The following is a 22,133-nucleotide window of genomic DNA, read 5'->3' as shown; positions in this document are numbered from 1 at the left end:
CATTTTTCAAAGCTCTTCCACATCTGCCTGAGTTTTGTTAGAGTCTCCATATGAAGGAATCTGACCTTGCAGTCAAAGGCCTATTCATTATATGAATGAACAATGTTGTATTTATCTTGTATTGTTTCACAAGTTACCACAAATTTAGTAACTTAAAACAACACACACTGGACTTCCCTGGCAGGTCAGCGGTCAAGAATCTGCCTGCTAATGCAGGAGACATGGGTTTGATCCTAGATCTGGGAGGATCCCACATGCTGCAGAGCAACTAAGCTCATACACCACAACTACTGAGCCTGTGCTTCAGAGCTTGGGAGCCACACTACTGAGCCCATATGTCCTAGATCCTGTGCTCCACAACAAGAGAAGCCAAGACAATGGGAAGCCCACATACCACAACTAGAAAGTAGCCCCTACTTTCTACAACTAGAGAAAGCCCACGCAGCAACCAAGACCCAGCAGAGCCATACATAAAATTTAAAATAAACAAATAAATTTAAAAACATTTAAAAACACCCCACATTTATTAGTTCACAGTTTCCATGGATCAGGAGTCCAGGCACAGCTTAGCTGAATCCTCTGCTCAGGGTGTCACAAGGCTGCATTCCCTTGTGGAGTGCAGAGTCCTCTGTCAGGCTCACGTGGTTGTTGGCCAAATCCATTACCCTGTGGTCCTATGACTGAGATCTTTTGGCTTCTTAATGAATGTTGCCTGGAGGCGGCCCTCAGGTGGCAATTTTCTAAATAGACACTGGGGTCCTTGGGTCGGCTCAGAGCTTCCTGAAACATTAGAGGCCAGACTTTGGGGAAGGAAAAGGCAGCCACCAGTGCAAGGGCTACAAGGAGATCAAACCAGTCAATCCTAAAGGAAATCAGCCCTGTATTCATTGGAAGGACTGATGCTGAAGCTGAAACTCCAATATTTTGACCACCTGATGCCAAGAACTGACTCATTGGAAAAGACCCTGATGCTGGGAAAGATTGAAGGCAGGAGAAGAAGGGGACAACAGAGGATGAGATGGTTGGATGGCATCACCAACTCTATGGACATGAGTTTGAGTAAGCTCCAGGAGTTGGTGATGGTCAGGGAAGCCTGGCATGCTGCAGTCCATGGCGTTGCAAAGAGTTGGACACAACTGTACTACTGAACTGAACTGAATGCAAGTGTAATGTCAGCATGCAGAGGGGCAGCTGAAATGCCACCTCAAGCCTGGCAGCTTGGGCACTTGGCTGGGCTGGCCCATCCCAAAGGATTCAGCATGGTCTAGTCTGGTGAGTGCAGGTGGAAGCTGGCCCTTCCTGGGCAGGGCAGGCAGGGGAATGCCAGCCAGGCTGCAGTGTGAACAGCCACCCTGCGGGGACCTGAGGAAACAGCAAAGCAGGTGCTATGGCAATGGTAGCAGGCCTCCTGCAATGACTGCATTGTGGCTACCAACAGATTAGGTTCCTTATCATGGAAGTTCACCCTGTGCCTCCACTTCCTGGCTGTGTGATAGGGTGAGTGATTTAGCCCCTCTGAATTGCAATTTCTGGATCTGTGAAATGGGAATGATAGTAGCATCTAGCTCACAGTGTTCATGTGAGGAGAAAATTAGCACGTGTTCTGGGCATAGGGAACCCTCAGTAACAATACTAACATGTATGGATTATTGTATGCAAGAAAAGATCTCCAATCCGCCTGGCATTCTGCTAGGTTCTTATACTGGGAGAGGTGAGTCAGAGACAGAGAGAGGATTGTGACATCCTTCTCAACCCTAAGCCCCAGACAGACACTGAATGATTTTTGCCGTCAAAGAGTTGTGACTGTCACTTCTCCCACCTCCTACCTGGTCCCCGTCTCCTGTTTCCCCTCCGGCCACACCAACCACTGTGCCATTGGCTCACACTGTCAGCATGCTCTCCACAATGAATGGTCCCTCACTTCCTTCAAGTTTTTGTTCAAATGAGACTTTACTATTGAGGCTTTGCCTGGTCACCCCATAGAAAATAACACGAAATTCCCCATGCCCCCTCCCAAATTATTTGGTCATTTATTGTCCTCAAGCTCAACCAGGGTAGGGACTTAGAACTCACAAGCTGCCAACAGTGCTCAGGATACATATCTGGTGTACTTCATAAGTGTTGAACAAATGCATAGGAGAGGAGTCCTTTTAGATGGAGCAAGGTGGGCTCTCAAAGGACACCATGGAAGGAGAACGGCATTAGGGCTTATCTGCAGGGAGAAATATGACTTTTATAGACAGAAGAGGGAAGGGAAGGGCTTCTAGGTGAAAAGCATTGCAGGAGCAAAGGCAAAGAGGCGGGAAACTGCTGGTTGAGGACAGTGGTTGCAACGGAAATCTTTGAGGACACCTGGAAAGCCCCTGTGCTCCTGTCTTACAGGGGCGGTGAGCCACCGCGAGACGCTTGGCCAGGTGGGCGGGGCCACCGCTCCCCGCGAGGAGGTCGGCCAGGTGGGCGGGGCCGCTGGGCGGGGCGGGCGCTGCGCTAGAGTCAGGGCTCCGCCCACTGTGGCCCGGATCTCGCGCAGGCGTACCTCGTGCTCGCCCCGGGCCCGGCTTGTGCGGCGGCTACAACCGCCTCCCTTCTCTCCCGGGTTTCCGATGAGGGGCAGGCGGCGGGGGCGGCCCGGCCCTGCCGAAACCTGTCGCCGTCGCCCTGGAGCGGCTGCTCTGGGGCAGAAATGCCACCACCCAGCCGTCCCCTGCTATGGCTTGGCCTGGTCCTGGGTGCTCTCTGTGCCTCCCGCGGACCCGCGGCGCCAGGCAACGCCACAGGTGCGTCCTTCGTCCCCATTGCGCGGCTCCGTCTCTCCTTCCCTGGCTACGTCCCTCCTTAACTCCCTCGCTCCTTCTCTCCTACCATTCCGTCCATGCTTCCTCCCCTCCCTCATACGGACCATCGCTTCTCCCCTCCCTCCTGCCCTCCCTCCCTGTTCTTTCTCTCCATCCTTCCCTCCCTCCCTCATCCAGGCTTGAGGCCATGGCCAGAGCCTAACCTTGCCACCCAGGACTGGGGCTTCCACTGTGCGTCCGCTTCCACTCTCCCTGGCTTGGCTGACTGGGCTGTCAAGGCTCCGGTGCCAGCCTTAGGCCTCTTGGCACCCTAGCATCTGCCACTGGTGGGGGTTAGGTGTCAGTCCAGGTGGTCTCACTGCAGCCCCTCCCCCGTGCAGATCCTCTGAATGTCCTTCTCATCATCGTGGATGACCTACGCCCCTCCCTGGGCTGTTATGGGAACAAGCTCATAAGGTCCCCAAACATTGACCAGCTGGCCTCCCGCAGCCTTCTCTTCCAGAATGCCTTTGCCCAGGTATGTCTGGGCACCTCTGGGTGTGCCCCCCTCCCACTGTGCACTGAGGGTTGTGGGATGGTGTCTCTTTATTAAAGGGGAGCATGGTCTGGAAAATGGTGGTTGAGAAACCTGGTTGTCCACTGGCAAGACAGCTGGTTGCTTTCAAGGGGTACTTCTCCTGGGGTGGAGGGTGTGCCCTGGCCCTGTCGTGCTCAGGCCAGTCCTGCTCAGCTTTCTCCCCCGCATTGGGGATTCCCTGGTGCTGAGAAGGAGGGGGTGCTGCCATGGTGGTCCTCCCCCCTGTGCCCCCAAGACCCTGCCCTCTCCAGGCCCCCAAGAGACACCATCAGGCAGGACACAGTCATCTGCTGGATGGAGGGGCTGAGGCCTTCCGCTCCTCTTGGGAAAGACTTCTTTCTGGCATGAGGCCCAAATCCAGCTGGTTGGCTTTGAGATCTGCATGACTCAGCCACCAAGCTGTTAGCTGAGGACCCGGGAGGTTGCCTGGTTACCTTTTAGCTGCCAGACGTTGTTTTCCTCTGAGGACGTGTCCTTCTGCTTCTGCTCCCTACCAGCAAGCCGTGTGCGCCCCGAGCCGCGTGTCCTTCCTCACTGGGAGGAGACCAGACACTACCCGCCTGTATGACTTCAACTCCTACTGGAGGGTGCACGCTGGAAACTTCTCCACCATCCCCCAGTACTTCAAGGAGAACGGCTACGTGACCATGTCGGTTGGAAAAGTCTTTCACCCTGGTACTGCTTGCCCTGCAGAGTCTGGGCTCTCTCTTTTTTCATGCCTGGGGACTGGAGACCCCTCCTGGGGTTGGAGCTCTCTCTGCAGAGGCCTTTTTGGGCTCGGTGGACACCTTGTTAGTCACTGACATATTTGTCCAAAGTAGCACTTCTCACCCTGACTTTGTGTTCTCACCCAAAGTGAGAAATGGTAGAAGGGCTTTTCCTTCATTTCAGATACTGGTGATGGGGGGAAGGAAGCTGTGAGTCCAGCTCTGCACCTGACCCCCTGTACTCCAGGCTCCCTGGCAGTAAAGTAAGATAAGGGCAGCTCTGTTGGCTTGCCCAGTGAAGAGGCTGCAGTTTTGTGGGGGTTGTCTGCCCACTGTCTGTGAGTTAGGTCAGAAAGAGGAGAGTGAGCTGGTACCAGGGTCTCTGACCTTCAACACTACCTGGTGAACTAGCTCTTTTTAATGCCAAAATGAGAATGCTGAAGCACATACTTTATTTTCTTTTACCTTGAAGTAATTCATGGTTATTTTGCAAAAAGTTGGGTGGAAAAGAAGGAAAGTATAAAGAATATAAATTACTTGTACTTGCAGCACATGGAGAAGATCTGTATTTTGATGAGTGCATTATTTTTCTGATTTGAGATTTGCCTGTATATACAGTTATATACTGTGAGTGTTTTAAGCACAAACATTTCCCCACGTAGTGACTCTTCACACCATCATTTTTAATGGCAGCACGGTGGTCTAACAGAGACATGTACAATAGTTTAGTCCCCCTTGTTTTCAGATTCTCTCACTTTCACCTTCCATGGGATGAGCATCTCTGGAGGCAGAGTGAACTGCTGATGGGCAGTAGCACTGGGGTGCGGGCCCCTGGCTTCCAGTCCCAGCTCTGCCACTGCTTTGTTGTTGTTCCCTCACCCAGTCGGGTCCAAATCTTTGTGACCCCATGGACTGCAGCACACGAGGCTCCCCTGTCCATCACCAACTCCCGGAGCCTGCTCAAGCTCATATCCATTGAATTGGTGCTTCCATCCAACCATCTCATCCTCTGTTGTCCCGTTCTCCTGCCTTCAATCCTGCCACTGCTTAGCTGTGCAGTTGACCTCGGGCAAATCATTCATCATCTTTGATCCTCCCATTCCTCCTCTGGGAAGCTGGAGTGGCAGCTGCCTTGATTCCCTTCCCAGGGGAGCATGGGGGTGCATTGGGAGCCCAAGCTCTGTCCCACGGAGCACTTATCAGGAGGGGCTGCAAAGTTGGGCCCAGTTTTGAAGGCGAATCTGCCAGGAATCATGTTATGTGGCCGAAAGGCTCGCAGCACTAGATCTGCTCCCATCTTGACACCCTCGCCTGAGCACCACTGGAGGGAGAGCCCAGGAAAGGAGACACAGTGGAGGGGAGATGGTGCTTCAGGATGGGGGCCTCCTTCCTCCCAAGAATGAGCTCATGGAATTGTCTTAGTGGGGACGATGAATGCAGCACTGCAGCCCTTGTGGAGACACATTTTTCAAGAGGGTCTTTGTTCTCAAGAACCTGTTCTGTCAGGGAGAGGCCTGCCCAAGGCTGACTTGGCCTCCTCGACTGAGTGCGTGGCCACCGCCCTGATCCTCTGGCAGGCTGGGGGCGGGCGGGCTTTTCTCATGGGTGTCATTTCCCCAGGGAGAAAACTGAGGCTGGGTAGGTCAGGTCACTCGCCCAAGGTTGCATGGGCATGGAGGGCAGCGCTGGGGTTTGGAGCAGATCTGAGCCACGTCTCGGTGCCTGTGGTGTTGAGAAGCCCTCTGCCTTTGCCTCAGGCCCACCTTGCCCAGCTCGTCATGGCAGTCCCCTTGTGTGCCCGTGTTGCCCTCTCAACTCCTCCCCGCTGAGCTGCACAGGCTTTCCCTCCCTCCCTCTGTCCAGGGCCCTCACTGTGCCCCCTGCCCAGACCCATGTCCCGTCTGTGCCCAGGGCTCTCTGCTTCCACAGTGCTTCTCCTCCCCAGACGCCTGCAGTCCTTCCTGGGTGTTGCACGTTGTTATTTTGTTTTCCCAAATAGACTGTGGACTGCTGAGCTTGGGTGGGTTTCTGTGTCATGAATGAGCACTGGACCTGACGTCCTAAGGCAGGGGTTCAAGTCCCATTCCCCTTGCTTCCTGTCTGGTTGGCATCCAACAAGGCGCCCCCTTTGTGGAACCTCCCCTGGCCTAGCCATCCCTGGTTGTGCCCGTGCCTCTGTTGCCTTCCTCGTCGGGTGGGGAGAGGTGCCAGCGAGGGCTCTTCCGGGCCAGGTCCAGAGCTCAGGAATAAGCCCAGAGGGACAGCTCTTGTGGGGACTTCTTGTCATCTGGCCTAGCTCCTAATCTTATACATGAGGAGACTGAGGCCAGAAGAGGGGGTTGGCCCTTCCCCAGTTGTGTGCAGAGTATATATCTTGGGTGGGGAGGGCATTGAGGGACTTGCTATGCTGTATTTAATGACTTTTCCTTTTCCCCCCAAGGCATTTCTTCCAATCATAGTGATGATTCTCCATATAGCTGGTCTGTTCCACCTTATCATCCCTCCTCTGAAAAGTATGAAAACACCAAGGTGAGGCTCTGAAAGGGGTACTGTTCTGAAGAGGAACCTCTTGTTCTCTGTTTAACAAAGTCAACTATTGCATGTATTCTATGTTCTTTCTAGCTGGTTCTATGGTGAGCTTTGTGGCTTTGGTTTGTGATCATGACTTGACAGAGACAAGTGTTAGGATCTTTGGCATTAGGTCCAGTGGAGAGGTGGCTGAGTTTTTAGAAGCTGGCTGGGATATGTCACCCTAGAAGCTTCTGCTCTAATGTTTAAGACTTATTTAATGGCTCTTTTGTGTTCCTGGATAAAGCTCTGTGCAGAGGATTAGAGGAGATGCTGAGACGTGGAAGGGAGAAGACAGACCTGTGCTCTGAGTGTCTCAGCCCAGATGGGGAGAAAGGCTTTCCAACTGTCTGTCTTCTCTGTCTCGTGCCTAATGGATGTGTTCTGGTGCTGATACCTTTGATAGGGGCTTTAAAATTTTAGAGCATTATGAAAAAAAGGACTCTATAAAGAAACTTAATGATGGTTCAGAGGAACCACCCCCCCCAATGTATAAATGCAACTAAAGCTCACATTTAAGAAATTCAGAACACCAGCTAGAGCACTGAGAAATGACATGTTTCTCAGAGGTTTTTAGAGCCACCATGTGGGAGAAGGGTGTGGATTGGGGGAGATTGGTAGGGTGCAGAAGAATTTTCTAAATTTGTGACAACTTTTATTTCAGAATACAGTGAAAGCCAGAGGGCTCTGACCTTTGGCCGGTGGCTTGAGTGTTAACAGAATGAGGTTGGAAGACTGCATCTCAAGCCTTCTGTTCCCTGAGATCATCTCCCTCCTTTTAGTGGCCTCACAAATGCCAGGTCCCTGAAGCCATCCTTCATATCATTCTCACAGTGATGGGTCTGACTGCACCACATCCCCAGGGGTGCTGCAGACCATGTGAGCATGGCGGCTGAGTGGGTGCTGAGAGGCAGGTGGCTTCCTGGCAGGGCGGCGTAGGTAAGGCAGGCCTGTGAAAGGATGCTCCCCAGCGAGATGTGGCAGCAGCTGCCACTGCCTCTGCGTGTTTATGAGGTAGAAACCATGGTCCAAACTGAAATTGGCCTTGTGGCCAACGTGGCCGCTTTAGGAAATGAAGCAGTAGGTTCAGTTCCATCCTGTGCATGATGTACATGAGGACCTCGAAATTCTACCGACTATCACTTTATCCAGTTAAGTGCAGCCCTGTCACTTAGAAGCTTTAGTCTGGCTTTGAAATTGAAAACATTTTTTTTTTCATTTCCCTAATGACATTAAGTATCTCTACATGTAATTACTTTGGGGAAATATGTATTCAAGTCCTTTGTCTATTTTTTTTGTTGAGTTGGAGACAGCTATTTTTTTAATCGTTCGTTTACTTGGGTTTCCTTTAATTAATTATAATGTAGAGACAGAAGATACAGAACAGGAAGCTAAGTGCTGGTGGACTTCTGGCCTCTGCCTGGAAAACAAGAAACACTTCTGTGTTTCGGTACTGCTTCCTGTGTGCCTGTCTAGTCTGGATGACTAATACTTAATGTTCTGGAGGTAAAAAAGCTGAATTGGTTGTGTGAAACTCTCATGGCTTCTGTTTCTTGCATTTAAAAAGCTGATTTTATATGTTTTGTTTTGAAAGACCTGTAGGGGACCAGATGGAGAACTCCATGCCAACCTGCTGTGCCCCGTGGATGTGGTGGATGTACCTGAGGGCACCCTGCCTGATAAGCAGAGCACTGAGCAAGCTATACAGTTGTTGGGAAAGATGAAAACATCGGCCAGTCCTTTCTTCCTGGCTGTGGGGTACCATAAGCCACACATCCCCTTCAGATACCCCAAGGTGAAGAGCTGGCTGAGGGCTGATCCAGCACAGCTGCAGTAGCTGGGTCATCATAAAAGTGGCCACATCTGGCTGTCCCCAGTCACCAGGGCTACCTGATGGCACTGGTGTACTCAGTGGTGGGATGCTGGGTTTCAGAGGTCAAGGCTAAGAAGTAGACTTAGGATAGTAATCTAGTTGGAAACGCTGGGTTTTCTACTTCCTCCACTGGAGGGTTTTTTCCTTGGATACAGTGAGTCATGTAGTGGTGGATGGTGAAATCATCATGGAGAAGGGCGGCAGAGCCAGCCACCCTAGCCCGTGGTAAGCGATGGTCCCTGAGACACCCCTCCAGGGGCTGTGCAACCCTGGTCAACTTAACTGCCTTTCTCCCGAGCTTTGAAACACAGGGCCCTGTGTGGCTTGTTTGAGCCTAAAATCCTGTGCTTACATTCATATTATTTAGAGTATGTAGTCACTTCTTTTGCAGAATATTTTTCAGTTTTCCCTATCATGTTTTCCCCGGGCTTAAGCAGCCCATCCTTTTGGTTTCACAAAGCATGCCCGTCGTTTGCGATGGGAGTGGAGAGTGGAGACCAGAGGCTGCTCTCTGATGCTGTGGTTGTCTGCCTTTGACTGGCCCAGGGCATTGGGCCTTCCTCGCAGGACCTGTCAGTCCCCTTGCCAGAGAGGGACTCACTTCTGTGTCCCGTGTAGAAGGAGTTAGCCTACCCCTGGGTCTGCTCATGAGGTTGGACCTTGGCCCAGCTTTGGGGAACCTGGCTCCTGGGAGTGAGTGTTCTCCCCTCTCCCAGAACTGCCGAGTTGCTCCCTGGGCCTGGACTGTCCACAGAAAGCCCTGTTTTCCTGCCTCAAGTCTGGGATTTTGATCTGTGCAGGCAGAGGGTACCTGGGTGACCAGCCTCGTCAAGGCCCTGGTCCCTGAGGCTTTCATGAGCCTCCGCTTCCCAGCTGGCAGTGTGGCATAAATGTCAAACAACTCATTGCTGGGGGGATGACTCACATCCTGTGTGACTGAACTAGGGCTGTTCCTGGTGTCCCCCAGACTGTCCCCTTTGCTGTGTCTCATGTGCTTTCACTGTTATAATCGTAACCTGTGAGCTCTCCCATTGACTGTCTGAACACGAGAGTGGTTCGGGGAGCTGGCAACACCTCTCCACATGTTTTCTAGTTGGAGGGGAGGTGGTGACAGAAATAGGAGGGCATCGGTCCCTATGAAGGAAGAGAGCTGTCGCTGATTGGTTTGCAGGAAACCAGTCGAGTGATTTCATTAGCACTGGCGTCTTGTGACGGTGACTTTCAGAGGGGGAGACACCTGTGTCAGTGCATCACAGATTGAGAGAAGACGTCCAGCATGTGCCTTTGCCAGAAGAGTGACATCCTGGTGGCTTTGTGTGCTTTTCCCCCAAGGAATTTCAGAAGCTGTATCCCTTGGAGAACGTCAGCCTGGCTCCTGACCCCCAGGTCCCCGCTGGCCTTCCTCTGGTGGCTTACAACCCCTGGATGGACCTCAGGCAGCGGGAGGACGTCCAAGCCTTAAATCTCAGTGTGCCCTATGGCCCGATTCCTGCTGACTTTCAGGTACCAAGTTTCTATGTGTGAAGCATCCTGTGGAGCACAGGGGCTGGGGGTGGATGTGCTGGGTGGATCGACAGATCTCCCGTTCAGCATCCCCATTCCAAAGAAGGGGATTGTCGGGAGACTTGGGAACTCACTGGCTGGGGCCCCAGGGTGGAGATGAAGCCTAAGTGACCCTCACTGATAGGAGATGATGTTGAATCCAGGTGACAGTCTGTCAGGTGGAGGGTGGTTGGCGACTCCTGTGCCAGCTGAAACTCTGGATTTGCTGGTCCTGGTGAGTCCCCTCTGTGGGAAAGCTGACACGTGTACCTGTTGGTGTCAGGAGGTGGCTTAGTGAGTGGGGCCTTGGTGCAGAGGGAGCAGGGCACTTACATAGTCAGCGCTGTCCAGCTGCTGTGTCTGGGGTCCATTTGTCATGATGTGGGGGTAGAGCAATTCCAGAGTTGGAATCCTTGTGCTGACTTACCAAGCCCCCCTTCCCTGAAGTGCAAAGTGGATGTTGAGGACACTCTTTCTGGAATATTCCATATGTGGCCCTGCCCTTCTGTTACACATGGACATTCCAACGGGCCCTCTACATGGGAAGGCAGACAACAGTGTTTTCACACTGTCTTCCTGTTGGAATCGCCAGATGTGCTTTGTGGGAAATGCAGGTTCTCGGACTCCACTCCCAGCTTCCAGCTCTCTGAGTCAAAGTGGGGCCAGAACACCATGCAGCCCACAAGTCCTTATGGGAATTCTGATGCAGGCGGCCCAGGAAGACACTGAAAACACGCTCTCCTTCCTTCCCGTGAAAAAGGCAGGGGCGGAGTCAGGCCAGCAGACACTTTCTGCTCCAGGAACCACTTGGGCTGAGAGTCTGGGGAGGGTGCACTGTAGGCAGCTTGTTGGAGAGAACGTGGCTATGATCTCCTGTCAGGTGACAAACGGCCCAGAGGAGAGGCCTGCTCATGGCCGCCCTTAGGGTTGAGTTGTATCCCTCAGGAAGATCCATGACAGTCCTGACCCCCAGGTCTTCAGAGTGTGACCTTGTTTGGAAGATGTGACATGGGTGAGCTCATGCTGCCATAAGCTGGGCCCACATCCACTGTGACAGGTTCTCATGAGAAGAGGAGAGAGACAGCAGAAGGACTCCACGGGTGGCTGGGGCAGAGGCTGGAGCCCTAGAGATTGCAGCCACCACCCTACACTAGAACATCCTTCTCCTGGAGCCTTCAGAGAGAGCCTGACCCTTCCTACACGTTCAGTTTAGACTTCTGGCCTTCACAACTGGGAGACAATTCGTTTCTGTTGTTTTAAGCTACCAAGTAGGTCATACTTTGTTAGAGCAGCCCAGGATATGAATACAGCTTTATGGCATCTTTGGCGTGACTCTCAGAGTTTGGGATGGTAAAGCGTCTGTCTACAATGCGGGAGACCTGGGTTCGATTCCTGGGTTGGGAAGATCCCCTGGAGAAGGACATGGCAACCCACTCCAGTATTCATGCCTGGAAAATCCCATGGACTGAGGAGCCTTGTGGGCTATAGTCCATGGGGTCACAAAGAGTCAGACACGACTGAGCGACCTCATTTCACTTCACTTCAGAGTTTGGGAGGCTGAGGGGTCAGTTTCTGTGTACATGGTCATCTCCTGGGACTCATAAGGATATGTGAAGGAGACAGAAAAGAATAGTAAGAGGCATATCCATCCACTGTGATCTGTGCCCAAAAGTGAAAACTGATTTGGTGATTTGCCCCAAAAGTGGGAATTTGGCTGTGGCTGTGGAAGGCACTAGTGGTGAAGAACCTGCCTGCCGATACAGGAGTCATAAGAGATGCAGTTTCAATTCCTAGGTCGGGAAGATCCCCTGGAGAAGGGAAATGGCAACCCACTCCAGTGTTCTTGCCTGGAGAATCCATGGACACAGGAGCCTGGAGGGTTCTATTCCATGGGGTCACAAAGAGTCAGACACGACTGAGCAACTTAGCACACACACACATGGAGGCGAGGGTATGGGGAGGGAATGAGGGTTCTGTTCTTGTTGAAAATGTCACCAAGGGCACCAAAGGGCTGGGACTCAGAGGGGCGCTCAAACAAGCACTGTATCTGAGTATGCCATACACATTAAATCGTAGTCACTTGCATTACTATTTTTATCTGCAGCGGAAAATCCGCCAGAGCTACTTTGCCTGTGTATCCTATTTGGATACACAGGTCGGCCGCCTCTTGAGTGCTCTGGACGACCTTCAGCTGGCCAGCAGCACGATTGTGGCACTTACTTCGGATCATGGTAAGTGTTTTGAATGCCCTGGCGAGTCACTCAAAGCATCTGAACTTGTCTGTGAAAACTTCCCTAACTTGAGTGAAATAGGTGTATATTCTCTTCCGTGAATCAGGAGTGCCCTGAGTCTGCAGTCTTGGGTGCTTTTGTGTCCACCTTGTTAGACCCAGGACTTCTCTCCATGGAGGCCAGGCCTCTTTTGAGTCGAAGTATCTTGGCTGGTGGAGGTGGGTGGGCGGGATGGACCTCATACTAACCTTTCTTTCTTGGTGAACTCAGCAGGAGCCCCCATTTCTCACTGAGAGGGTTGGAATGACTCTTAGTTTGTCTGAGGAGGGTGCAGAACAATGCTGGCAGAGCCCAGCATGGCCTTCAGGCCTGAGCCCCGCTGTCCTGTCTGCTGGGACCCTGGGGTTCACTACTCTGGGTCTCTAAGGCAGTTTCCCACTTGTTCCAATAATGAAAATATATTTTTAAAAGAATTCTTTTCTGGGGTGTGTTTGGGGGCCAGTGAGCCCCTTTACCCATGTTCCTGTGCTTCAGTTATCCACTCACAGCAGTCTGTTGGTCTCATCCTCACCCACATGCCCATCCCCAAATTGTTTTGAAGCCAGGCTCAGGTAATTCAGTTTTCTAAACAGTATCTCTAATAAATTTGGCTCTTTTGAAGTTTGACTATATTACTATTGTCCTACTTAGAAACAGGAAAATAATTCTCTAATATTGTCAGATATGAAGTGGGACAATTCTAGATCATAGCATGTGTTCACTGTGATGAGAAAGAAGCACACAGAGCACACTGCCCTTTATCCTACTTGCCCAGAGCTAACTGGTGCTGACGGATAGCCATCCATCCTTCAGTCATGCATATACGTGGGACTCTATGTCATGAGTGCGTATGTGCATAATGTATAGCCATAAAACATGGCAAGATCAGTTGTGCTTGTGTCCTGTTTTGTTCCCTGGTTTGTTTTTTCCACTTAATGTCATAGACAGTTCTCTATGTCATTTCTCACAAGCCTACCTTACACCTTATAAAGACCCATATTATTTTGTTAAGTATGGAGGTGTCATAAGTTTTCACTGTTTCCCTAATGATCTGCCATCAGCTTCAGAACCCCCTTCTCAGTGCCCAGTTTCCTCCTCCAGTGCTACCGTGGCCCCTGCAGCCCTGTGAAGGCCAGGCCAGCTGGAAGCTAGCTTCTGCTCTGAGGCAGTTGCACTTGATGACAAATGGCCCTTCCCAAAGGGCCCTCCTGGGACTGTCTACATGTGAACCACAGAAGCCTTCTTGAACCTGTACATGGCAGCTTGATGTGATTTTGTTTATTTTTTAATATGAAATACTTAATGTACTGCTGCTACTGCTAAGTCACTTCAGTCGTGTCCGACTCTGTGCGACCCCATAGATGGCAGCCCACCCAGCTCTGCCATCCCTGGAATTCTCCAGGCAAGAACACTGGAGTGGGTTGCCATTTCCTTCTCCATTGTGTGAAAGTGAAAAGTGAAAGTGAAGTCGCTTAGTCGCATCTGACTCGTAGCGACCCCATGGACTGCAGCCTACCAGGCTCCTCCATCCATGGGATTTTCCAGGCAAGAGGACTGGAGTGGCTTGCTATTGCCTTCTCCGACTTAATGTACAGTCTCTCTCTTTTATATTTTTTATATCAAAAATAGCACTCAAAGTGATTGGAAATTGCCAACTTGGGGTATTCAAGCTGTCTTTTACAAGAGGTATTTTAAAGGAGGCTTAGGAGTTGTTTTTAAATCAAGGTTAAGCATGTGGAACCAGAAGTTATTTTCTTTGGTCTGTGGTGTTTCGTAAAAATTGAAAAAGATACGCATGTCTTTTTAAATGTGAGAAACTGTGCTCCAGTCTCACAGATCTTGTTTTTGTGGTACACACTCACAAGTGCAGGCCTGAGCTTGTGTGATTTGAGTCACAATGACTCCACCTCCTACCTTTCTGTGTGGTAATTCTAGCAGAATTTCTTCTAGATGCTGAGTTTTTGCTTCCCCTGGCTTTTACAACAGGGAATGAAATGGTGTCTAACTGAAGTGAGCAAGCTGTGAGGTGCTGATTCATTTCTGTCATGCTCTGATTTTTATGACCAGGATGGGCTCTGGGTGAACATGGAGAATGGGCGAAATACAGTAATTTTGACGTCACTACGCGAGTGCCTCTGATGTTCTATGTTCCCGGAAGGACAGCCCCGCTTCCGGTGGAAGGCGAGAAGTTTTTCCCTTACCTCGACCCTTTTGATTCCGTCTCAGAAGTGCCAGAGCCAGGTATGGAAATGCAGAAGTGATGCCACCTGACAGCAGGGATGCCTTTAGTTGGTACAGAAACCCCCTCACCACCCAGCACAGGCCTTTCTACTTAGGGCAGGGGAGGGGCAGTGCCAGAGTTGATGAGGGTGGCCCCTGTTCATTGGGGGGCTTGGAAGGGGGAGGGGTAGAGCAGGGGCCACCCCAAGATGGGGAGAGCCATCATGGAGGTGACAGGAGTGTGCTCTGAGCTCAGGGCAGGGGGCAGGGGCTTCCCCCTTACAGGTGAGCAGAAGTTCATTACCTGCGTCCTTCTGGCTGGGTCTCAGTCCTCTACAAGGGGACGTTAGCCACCTCAGCTCCTCCATCTGCTGTGGTGCCAGGTCTGTCCCATCAGTGGCTCTTGTTTAAATTTTTCTTGGTTCTACCCATTGTTCTGGCCTTTCTGGATCTTTCCAAGTTTGCTCTCTACTGCCCAGTTTTTTTTCTGAACCTTTGATTTCTGTGTGCTGCGTGCACTGTCTTCTTTCATGTCATTGATAAAAATGTTAAACAGTTTGAAGACGTGACCATAGCCCTTTATTTACTGGGAGAAATCTTCTGACACATTGAGAATCCTTTTTGAAACTTCAGAGGGGAGGTGTTGAGCTTACAGATTGATGTTGCTGCACTGTCATCCCATTTCTTTCCAAATCTTCTCTCAAGCCTGTATATCTTCTTTGATCATTGGACTTGGATTTCCAACAGCCAGTCTAACATGCCCAAAGCTGAATATTTGACCTTTGACTTTAAGCCTTTGATACTCTTCCCCTTCTCAGGAAATGGCAGTGGTTGCCCGGGCCAGAAAACCATGCTGATAGTGGCCCGTCTTTTCTCTTATGGTCTGTATGTGATGAGCAGTCTTTCAGCCCTCCTGCCACTGTTCATTCAGAATCTGTCTACACCATTTCTCCCACTTACCGCCACCATCATGCACCACACTGCCACCTTCTCTTGGTAAAACCTCCTGGCTTGTGCCCTTGATCCCTAGAGTTTTTCCTCAGTGAGCCTGATGTTAACAGCTTCAGTGAGCCTGTTAAATCCCAAGCAGGTGGTTTCAGAACCCTGCTCTGGGGCCTCCTACATGCCTGTCTCAACTCTGAGTGAAAAGTTATTAAAATGGCCAGCTGTCACCTGGGCTCCATGTATCTCCCTGAACTCATGTTTTTCAAGTGTCCAGGGCAGCTATCTTGTACAGTGTTCCGCAGTCTGGGTTTGTCTGACTGCTTCCTGAGAACTAGATTCAGGGTAAACCCTTTGGACACATGCAGCACACTGTGAGGTTGTGAGTTCCACCTGTATACCATTGGGGACACTTCATGGTGGCCTGTGCCATTATTAGTGAAGTCAAGCTGGACTGTCTGATTAAGGTGGTTGTGTTAGACAGGCCTTGCCATTGTAAAGGTATCTTTTAAAAAATCTTCTTTACCTTTATTTTTATTTTACTTACAAACCAAATATGTTGGAAATAAAATTGAGCCATATAAAGCAAACTCTTAAAGATCCAGAAAGGCTAGAGTTATGGCCCAGAGTCACAGTAAATTTTACCAGGAGTCACAGTAAAGTGCAAGATTTAGCCTCTAAAGATAAATCAACAACAGTGAGATATCATTTCATACCTGTTAGAATGGCCTTTATCAAAGCAGACAGAAAATGGCCACACTGCCAAGGGTGTGGAGAAACAAGAGCCCTCAAGCCTTGCCAGTGGCAATGTGAAATGACCCAGTCCCTGTGTAAAAGTTTGGTGGGTCCTCAAAAAACATAGAACAGTCGTGTGACTTGGCAGTTCCACTCTTAGGTATGTATCCCACAGAACTGAAACCAGGTACTCCAAGAAAACTATGCATAAAAATGTTCATAGCATTATTAGTAGCCCAAAGGTGGGAGCAACCCAAGTGTCCATTGACAGATGAATGGATAAGCAAAACATGGCACATCCATACAGTGGGCTATCATCCAACGTTAAAAGGGAAGGAAACTGATGTGTGCTACGGCCCGGGTAGACTTGGAAGACATGATGCTAAGTGAAAGAAGCCAGGCACAAAAGGACAAACACTATGTGATTCCATGTCTGTGAGGTGCCTAGAGCAGTAGACACACAGAGACAGATAGTAGAAGGGTGGTGCCAGGAGCTGGAGGTGTCATTTCACAGGGACAGTTTCAGCTGTGCAAGGTAAAGATAGTTCTGTGCTGGGTGGCGGGCATGGCTGTACGGCTGTACAACAGTGGGAACATCCTGAGTGCCCCTGACCTGGGCACAAAAAACTGGTCACAGTGGTAAATTTCAAGTTGTTTGTATTTTACAACAATAAGAAGGAGATGGATGAGATGCAGATACCCAGAAAGGAGGGATCGGCCGGGCAATGCTGTGAGGCTGGGAACAGACTGTCCTCAACAGACTTTGCCCAGCAGTCTGAGCCTTGCCTGAATCACCCACACACTGGTGGGTCCTACATTTAAATCTTTGCTAAAAGTGCCAGCAAGCTGAGGGCACCTTCATTCTGCCCTGCTGTTGGGTGAGAACCTGTTCCTAAAGCTCTTGGGCTAAAAATAAATGCTGTAAAAGAACACAAGTCAGCGTGTGGGGCTGTAACCTGCTCCACGGGGTGGCTTCTTCTTTCAGGCCAGCAAACTGGGGACCTGGTGGAGCTGCTCTCTCTCTTCCCCACACTTGCTGGACTTGCGGGGCTCCGTGTCCCTCCACGCTGCCCCATCCCCTCGTTTCACATGGAGCTGTGCCGAGAAGGCCGGAACCTCCTGAAGCTCTTTGAGGACCATGGTGAGGAAGAGGAGCCCCATGTCCACAGTAATCCCCGGGAGTTGGTGGCCTATAGCCAGTATCCTCGGCCTGCAGACTCTCCTCAGTGGAATTCTGACAAGCCGAGCTTAGAAGATATAAAGGTCATGGGCTATTCCATACGCACGGTAGACTACAGGTATACTGTGTGGGTGGGCTTCAATCCCCAGGAGTTTCTGGCTAATTTTTCAGACATCCATGCAGGGGAACTGTATTTTGTAGCTTCTGACCCTTTGCAGGATCACAATGTGTATAATGATTCCCAGGGTGGAACCCTTCCCCAGTCATTCATGCCTTGAGTTTGCCAACCACAGAGATCATATATAATGCCAGTGAGAGAAGGAATTAGAGCTGGTTTTTCATGATTACCCATACTATTGGAATCAACCCCAGGGGCAGGGAGTTAAAACCTGCATCAGTAATTTGGCCTAAGAATATCTAACAGCCGCAACTTTTGATTTTGTCATTATAATCGGGCTGAACCTTTTCATTTTATTTATTTATTTTTTTTGGTAACAGTCATAGCTTATTAATTGAATGAATAAGCACAGAGTGAGCAAGTTGAAATTGTCATAGCTTCAGCTATCAAGAGCATAGTGACTGAACATAGCACTGTACTCAAGAAATATAATACTTCAGTTATTTGTGAAATGTAGTACATTTCAAAATGTAACCACATGTCAAATTAGGTTTGACACTATAAATTCCTGGTTCTTTTGTTTATAATTTAATAATATATCTAATTTAGCCTGATATACTCAAAATATTATATCAACATGTACCCTAGGTTTTTTTTAATGTAAACTTAATAATGCTAGATACCAATACCTGAAAGTCTAGCTCTAACTTTTCCAAGATTGCAAATCTTCAAATCCAAAAATAAAATATGCATGAGGTGATTACTGTGGAATTTCTATATCAAATAATAAATAATGCTAAGTAAACTAGAGGCATGCCATGTATGAGAAATTTAGTTAAAAGTTTTCAGAGACTTTCTGGCACAGACAATAATTTGCTAGCAAGTAATATGACCCTTGAACACCACAGCCATCTTTAAAAGGCATCTTTATTCACAGTGGAAAATAGTTGAAGGCATAACTGTATCCCTGAATTGAGACATTCAAAACCATTCGTTTTCTTCTTCTCTGGAGATTGTTGGTTGCAGACATGTATTTATCCAGGAGGCAGGAAGGAAATAATCACTGTTAGTTGCTATTACAAATAGCATTAATTTTAGTAAATTCTAAATTCTTTTGAGAACTGTGAAAGCTATTCATTAATATCATATTAGGTGATTTCTAATTCCCCAGATGGTAGTTCTGTATTCACTAAAGTTACCAGGAAAAGCAGGTAGTAGTAATAAGCTTAGCCTATGTCATCTTAAAAATAATGGAATATTCACAGGTCATGTTCACTACATGTTGATCAGTCATCAGTAGTCATCAGAAGAGTGAAGCACTCTGTTAATAAACATTAATGTACTCCTGTATCAAAGTAACTTCTTATAATTCTTTACATGTGCTGCTTTGGTGTTTAAAAGGTAAATGTTTGTGAACCAAAATACAGCAAATTAGTTTACTGCACTGTATTACATTGTAACCAAAAAGGCAAGATATTATAAGATTACTTCAAATCAGTAAAATTTCAAATACAGATTTTTGTTTTTACTAAGCCTACAGTAGAGGCGTATATGGTGACAAAACAGTCTTCTAATTGAATCAGTGACTTCATGTTCTGCCAACAGTTTGTACTTGAAGAGTGAAGGGCCCTGTTCCTCTCTGCTGATCCCATTTCTCTTCTGGAAGCCTCCACTTTTGTGGATGGTGTCCGTCAGCCTTTTCTTTTCCCTTCTCCATCCTCTCTATTGCTCACATCACTTCGATGCAGAATTTTACAATCCAGTCCAGTTTCTCGTGATGTCTATTCAGGGTATTTAGCTTTATCTCCTACTTTACAGTTACGAAGCTTTTATTTTGAAGCTTTTATTTCGAATTCCCAGTTGACTATCATCTGTACACTTCATTGTTTTTTCTCTTTATTTCTTGAAGCACATTTTAGTATCAGAAAATCTCCAAATTGTCCTCTTGCTGAAGTTGTAAGCTGAACTGTGCTGAAAAGAGCAGAGTGACTGGCATTCTGGCTGTCTCTCACCTTTGTGACAAAAGCCCCTGCTGGGTCTGCTTGGGGGCGTTTTGCATTTAGATCTGACTCTGCAGGAAGAGCTTCTGTCTTCTCTTTTCTCAGTGAGGGCGCACACTCAGAATGCTTCTTTTCTCCTTAGGTCTTAGCTTTCCTTGGCCTCCTTTTACATATGTCTCCTTTTAGAAACTCGGCTGCGTTTCACATGCAGGGGCATGCTCTTCTAAATCAGCTCACAGGTGACGGTTGCTTTTTGTGTTTTTGACACTGATGCCAGGGTGGAGCCATTTGTGCACATCTCCAGCATTCATCAAGACAAGCAGCTGCTCTCTGGTTTTCACATATCAAAGCTGACCACATTCCTTATCTTGACCAGGCTTAGGGAAACCACATCTTTGTTGCATCACGTAACTTTTCTCCAATCCTGCTAAACTGGACACATTTTATGAATGGTTCTCTAGTCATTCTTTGTAGAAATCCCTATTTCACTTGAGCCAGGGGGTCTTTCATGCAGTTTACTTGAAACCCAGACCAGTGATCTCAGAAATCTTGAGTGGCCCTAATTCAGAGGCTCAGATACATGAGGGGGCAGCTTCTGCTTCAGGGTGTCTGGGCGGAGGTCTGAGAGCCTGCACTTCTGACCCTTCTCCTCCAAAGAGTGCCCTTTGAGAACTATGCCACGTGTGTGCTGACCAGTAGCCACTAGGCCCCAGTGACTTTAAATTTCAGTGAATGAAATTACAACCAACATTTTAAAAGCAGAATCTCTGTTGCACTTGCCCTATTTCAAGTGCTCAAGAGCCAGTGTGGGTAGGCCATTGGGGCACTGTATCAGACAGATGCTACGGGCTTTCTGTGTGGCAGAAAGTGAACTGAACAGAGCTGCCCTAGGTTAACTCTGAACTGGTTGACTTGATCCGCCTAGCTGTTGACAGGTTCTTCCCGTGGGCTGATTGTCTCCTGTTTGCCCGCAAAAACTTGTCCAGCGAGGAGCCACGTGTGTTTGGTGTAAATGCAGAGCAGGGAGTTCCCTCTGCCAACTGACCTCTTCCTCTCTACCACCATTGCTATCACCACAGCCCTTCCCTCCTCCTTCCCAAGTAGTTTACCTCCCCCCCTCTTTCCTTCCCTGCTCCCCTCAAAATCCATGTGTCTTCCTGAAATCCCTCTTTGATCCTGCCCTTTGAGAACACCGTTAGTGCCTACTTCTGGGTCTACACAGACCTCCGCTGAGCAGTCAGAGTCTTCCCTGACTCCACAATGCCCCTTTCCTTGGCTGGCCAGTCTGTGAGCTGGTGCCTGACTCTCCTTTGCCAATCCCTCCCTCCCAGCCCGCCCCTAGGTTCTTCCCTCCCCCCTTCACCATCCATCCATACATAATCATCTGCCTCAGCCCCCTTCTATGCCTCTACTTCCAAGAGAGTGAGGGCTCTGAACTCTCTCAACTGCGTTCTTGGATGAGATGAACGTCACTGAAGAATCTTGTGGGCACCTTACTTTAATAAAAGGTTTTTTTTTTTTCTGATTGTAAAATTAATGTGTTAATTTTAGAAAAAAATGGAGAACAGAAATGTAATAAAAGGTAAGAAAACACATCATTATTTTACACCAAGATAGTCACTAAATATCTTGCCTTTTTGGGGTGTAAATTTTTTACACTGTTGTAATCATACCATGTGCTTTATCATGCAGTTTTATATTCCTATTTTCCTATGTGGTTATTACAGATACTTTATATTGGTGGTAGTATATTGTGTGGTGTAGTTTTATCTTAATTTTCTAAATTTTCTTTCAGTTATTGGCAATTTAGTCAATTTCCAGATTTTCAGTATTGTAAATAATGTTGTGATAAGCAACTTTATGAATAAAATGTTTTTGTGTGTTTTACATTAATCCCTTAGGATGGACGCTTAGTGCCAAGTTGCCGAAAGCATCTCCATTTTAGTCCTCTCCTGCTCCCTTAGGATAGTAAAACTGAAAATAAAGCAAACAAGCCTATAGATAATACAGACCATAAAAACAAACAAAAAAACCCACCCTCCCAATAATAGCTGAAAGTAGAATCCTATTTGAGCTTTGAATTCTTTGCTTATTAATGGCCTTGATCATTGTTCTCTGTGTACATTTGTTGGGCATTTGTATATCTCATGTGAGTTTGCCTTTAAATTTCGGGTTTTGCTTTCTTAAGTAATCAAACAAATTGCTCTTTTCCTATGTGATTTCTTCCCTGTCTTTTCCTATTAAACATGAGACCCATCCCAATCTAGAGATTTAATAAATATTCATATTCCTCTCCTTTTCTTGTGGTTGGTTTTTGTACTTAATTTACCCTGTCTCTCCACCCCATGATCAGAACAGTATATATTGCTCATTTTGTAAAATTGGGAAGACATGGGAAATGGTGAGGATGACCAGTAGCCACCTCCAGACACCTGGACACCTACCACATTAAATCCTGTGTTCAGGTGTTTTGGTCTAAGGTAATGTTAGCCTGCTTTTTCACATTGCCGGCAGTTCTTAGTTAACAGTTGTCATGACTGCACCACCCTTCCTACATTAATCTTTTTTTTTGACAGAAATTCTCAACTTCTGTATGCTTTAAAAAA

General features: G+C 48.4%; 1 protein-coding gene across 2 annotated transcripts; it reads left to right on the top strand.

Annotated features, from left to right (window-relative positions):
• Positions 1–2,542: 2,542 nt before the first annotated feature.
• IDS (iduronate 2-sulfatase) lies at positions 2,543–21,824 on the top strand. Of its 2 annotated transcripts, XM_055563903.1 has the most exons (9): positions 2,543–2,777; positions 3,176–3,312; positions 3,870–4,047; positions 6,520–6,608; positions 8,242–8,442; positions 9,853–10,023; positions 12,167–12,293; positions 14,400–14,573; positions 17,215–21,824. In XM_055563903.1, exons 1-9 carry the CDS (start codon positions 2,684–2,686, stop codon positions 17,685–17,687), a joined length of 1,644 nt encoding a protein of 547 aa, XP_055419878.1. In that variant the 5' UTR covers positions 2,543–2,683; the 3' UTR covers positions 17,688–21,824. The 2 variants fall into 2 exon arrangements, with proteins under 2 accessions (XP_055419878.1, XP_055419879.1); XM_055563904.1 differs by lacking the exons at positions 3,176–3,312; positions 3,870–4,047.
• The last annotated feature ends 309 nt before the right edge of the window (positions 21,825–22,133 follow it).

This window comes from Bubalus kerabau, chromosome X (assembly GCF_029407905.1).
Source record: "Bubalus kerabau isolate K-KA32 ecotype Philippines breed swamp buffalo chromosome X, PCC_UOA_SB_1v2, whole genome shotgun sequence".
Taxonomy (NCBI): domain Eukaryota; kingdom Metazoa; phylum Chordata; class Mammalia; order Artiodactyla; family Bovidae; genus Bubalus; species Bubalus kerabau.
This window is presented reverse-complemented; position numbering and strand designations above follow the sequence as displayed.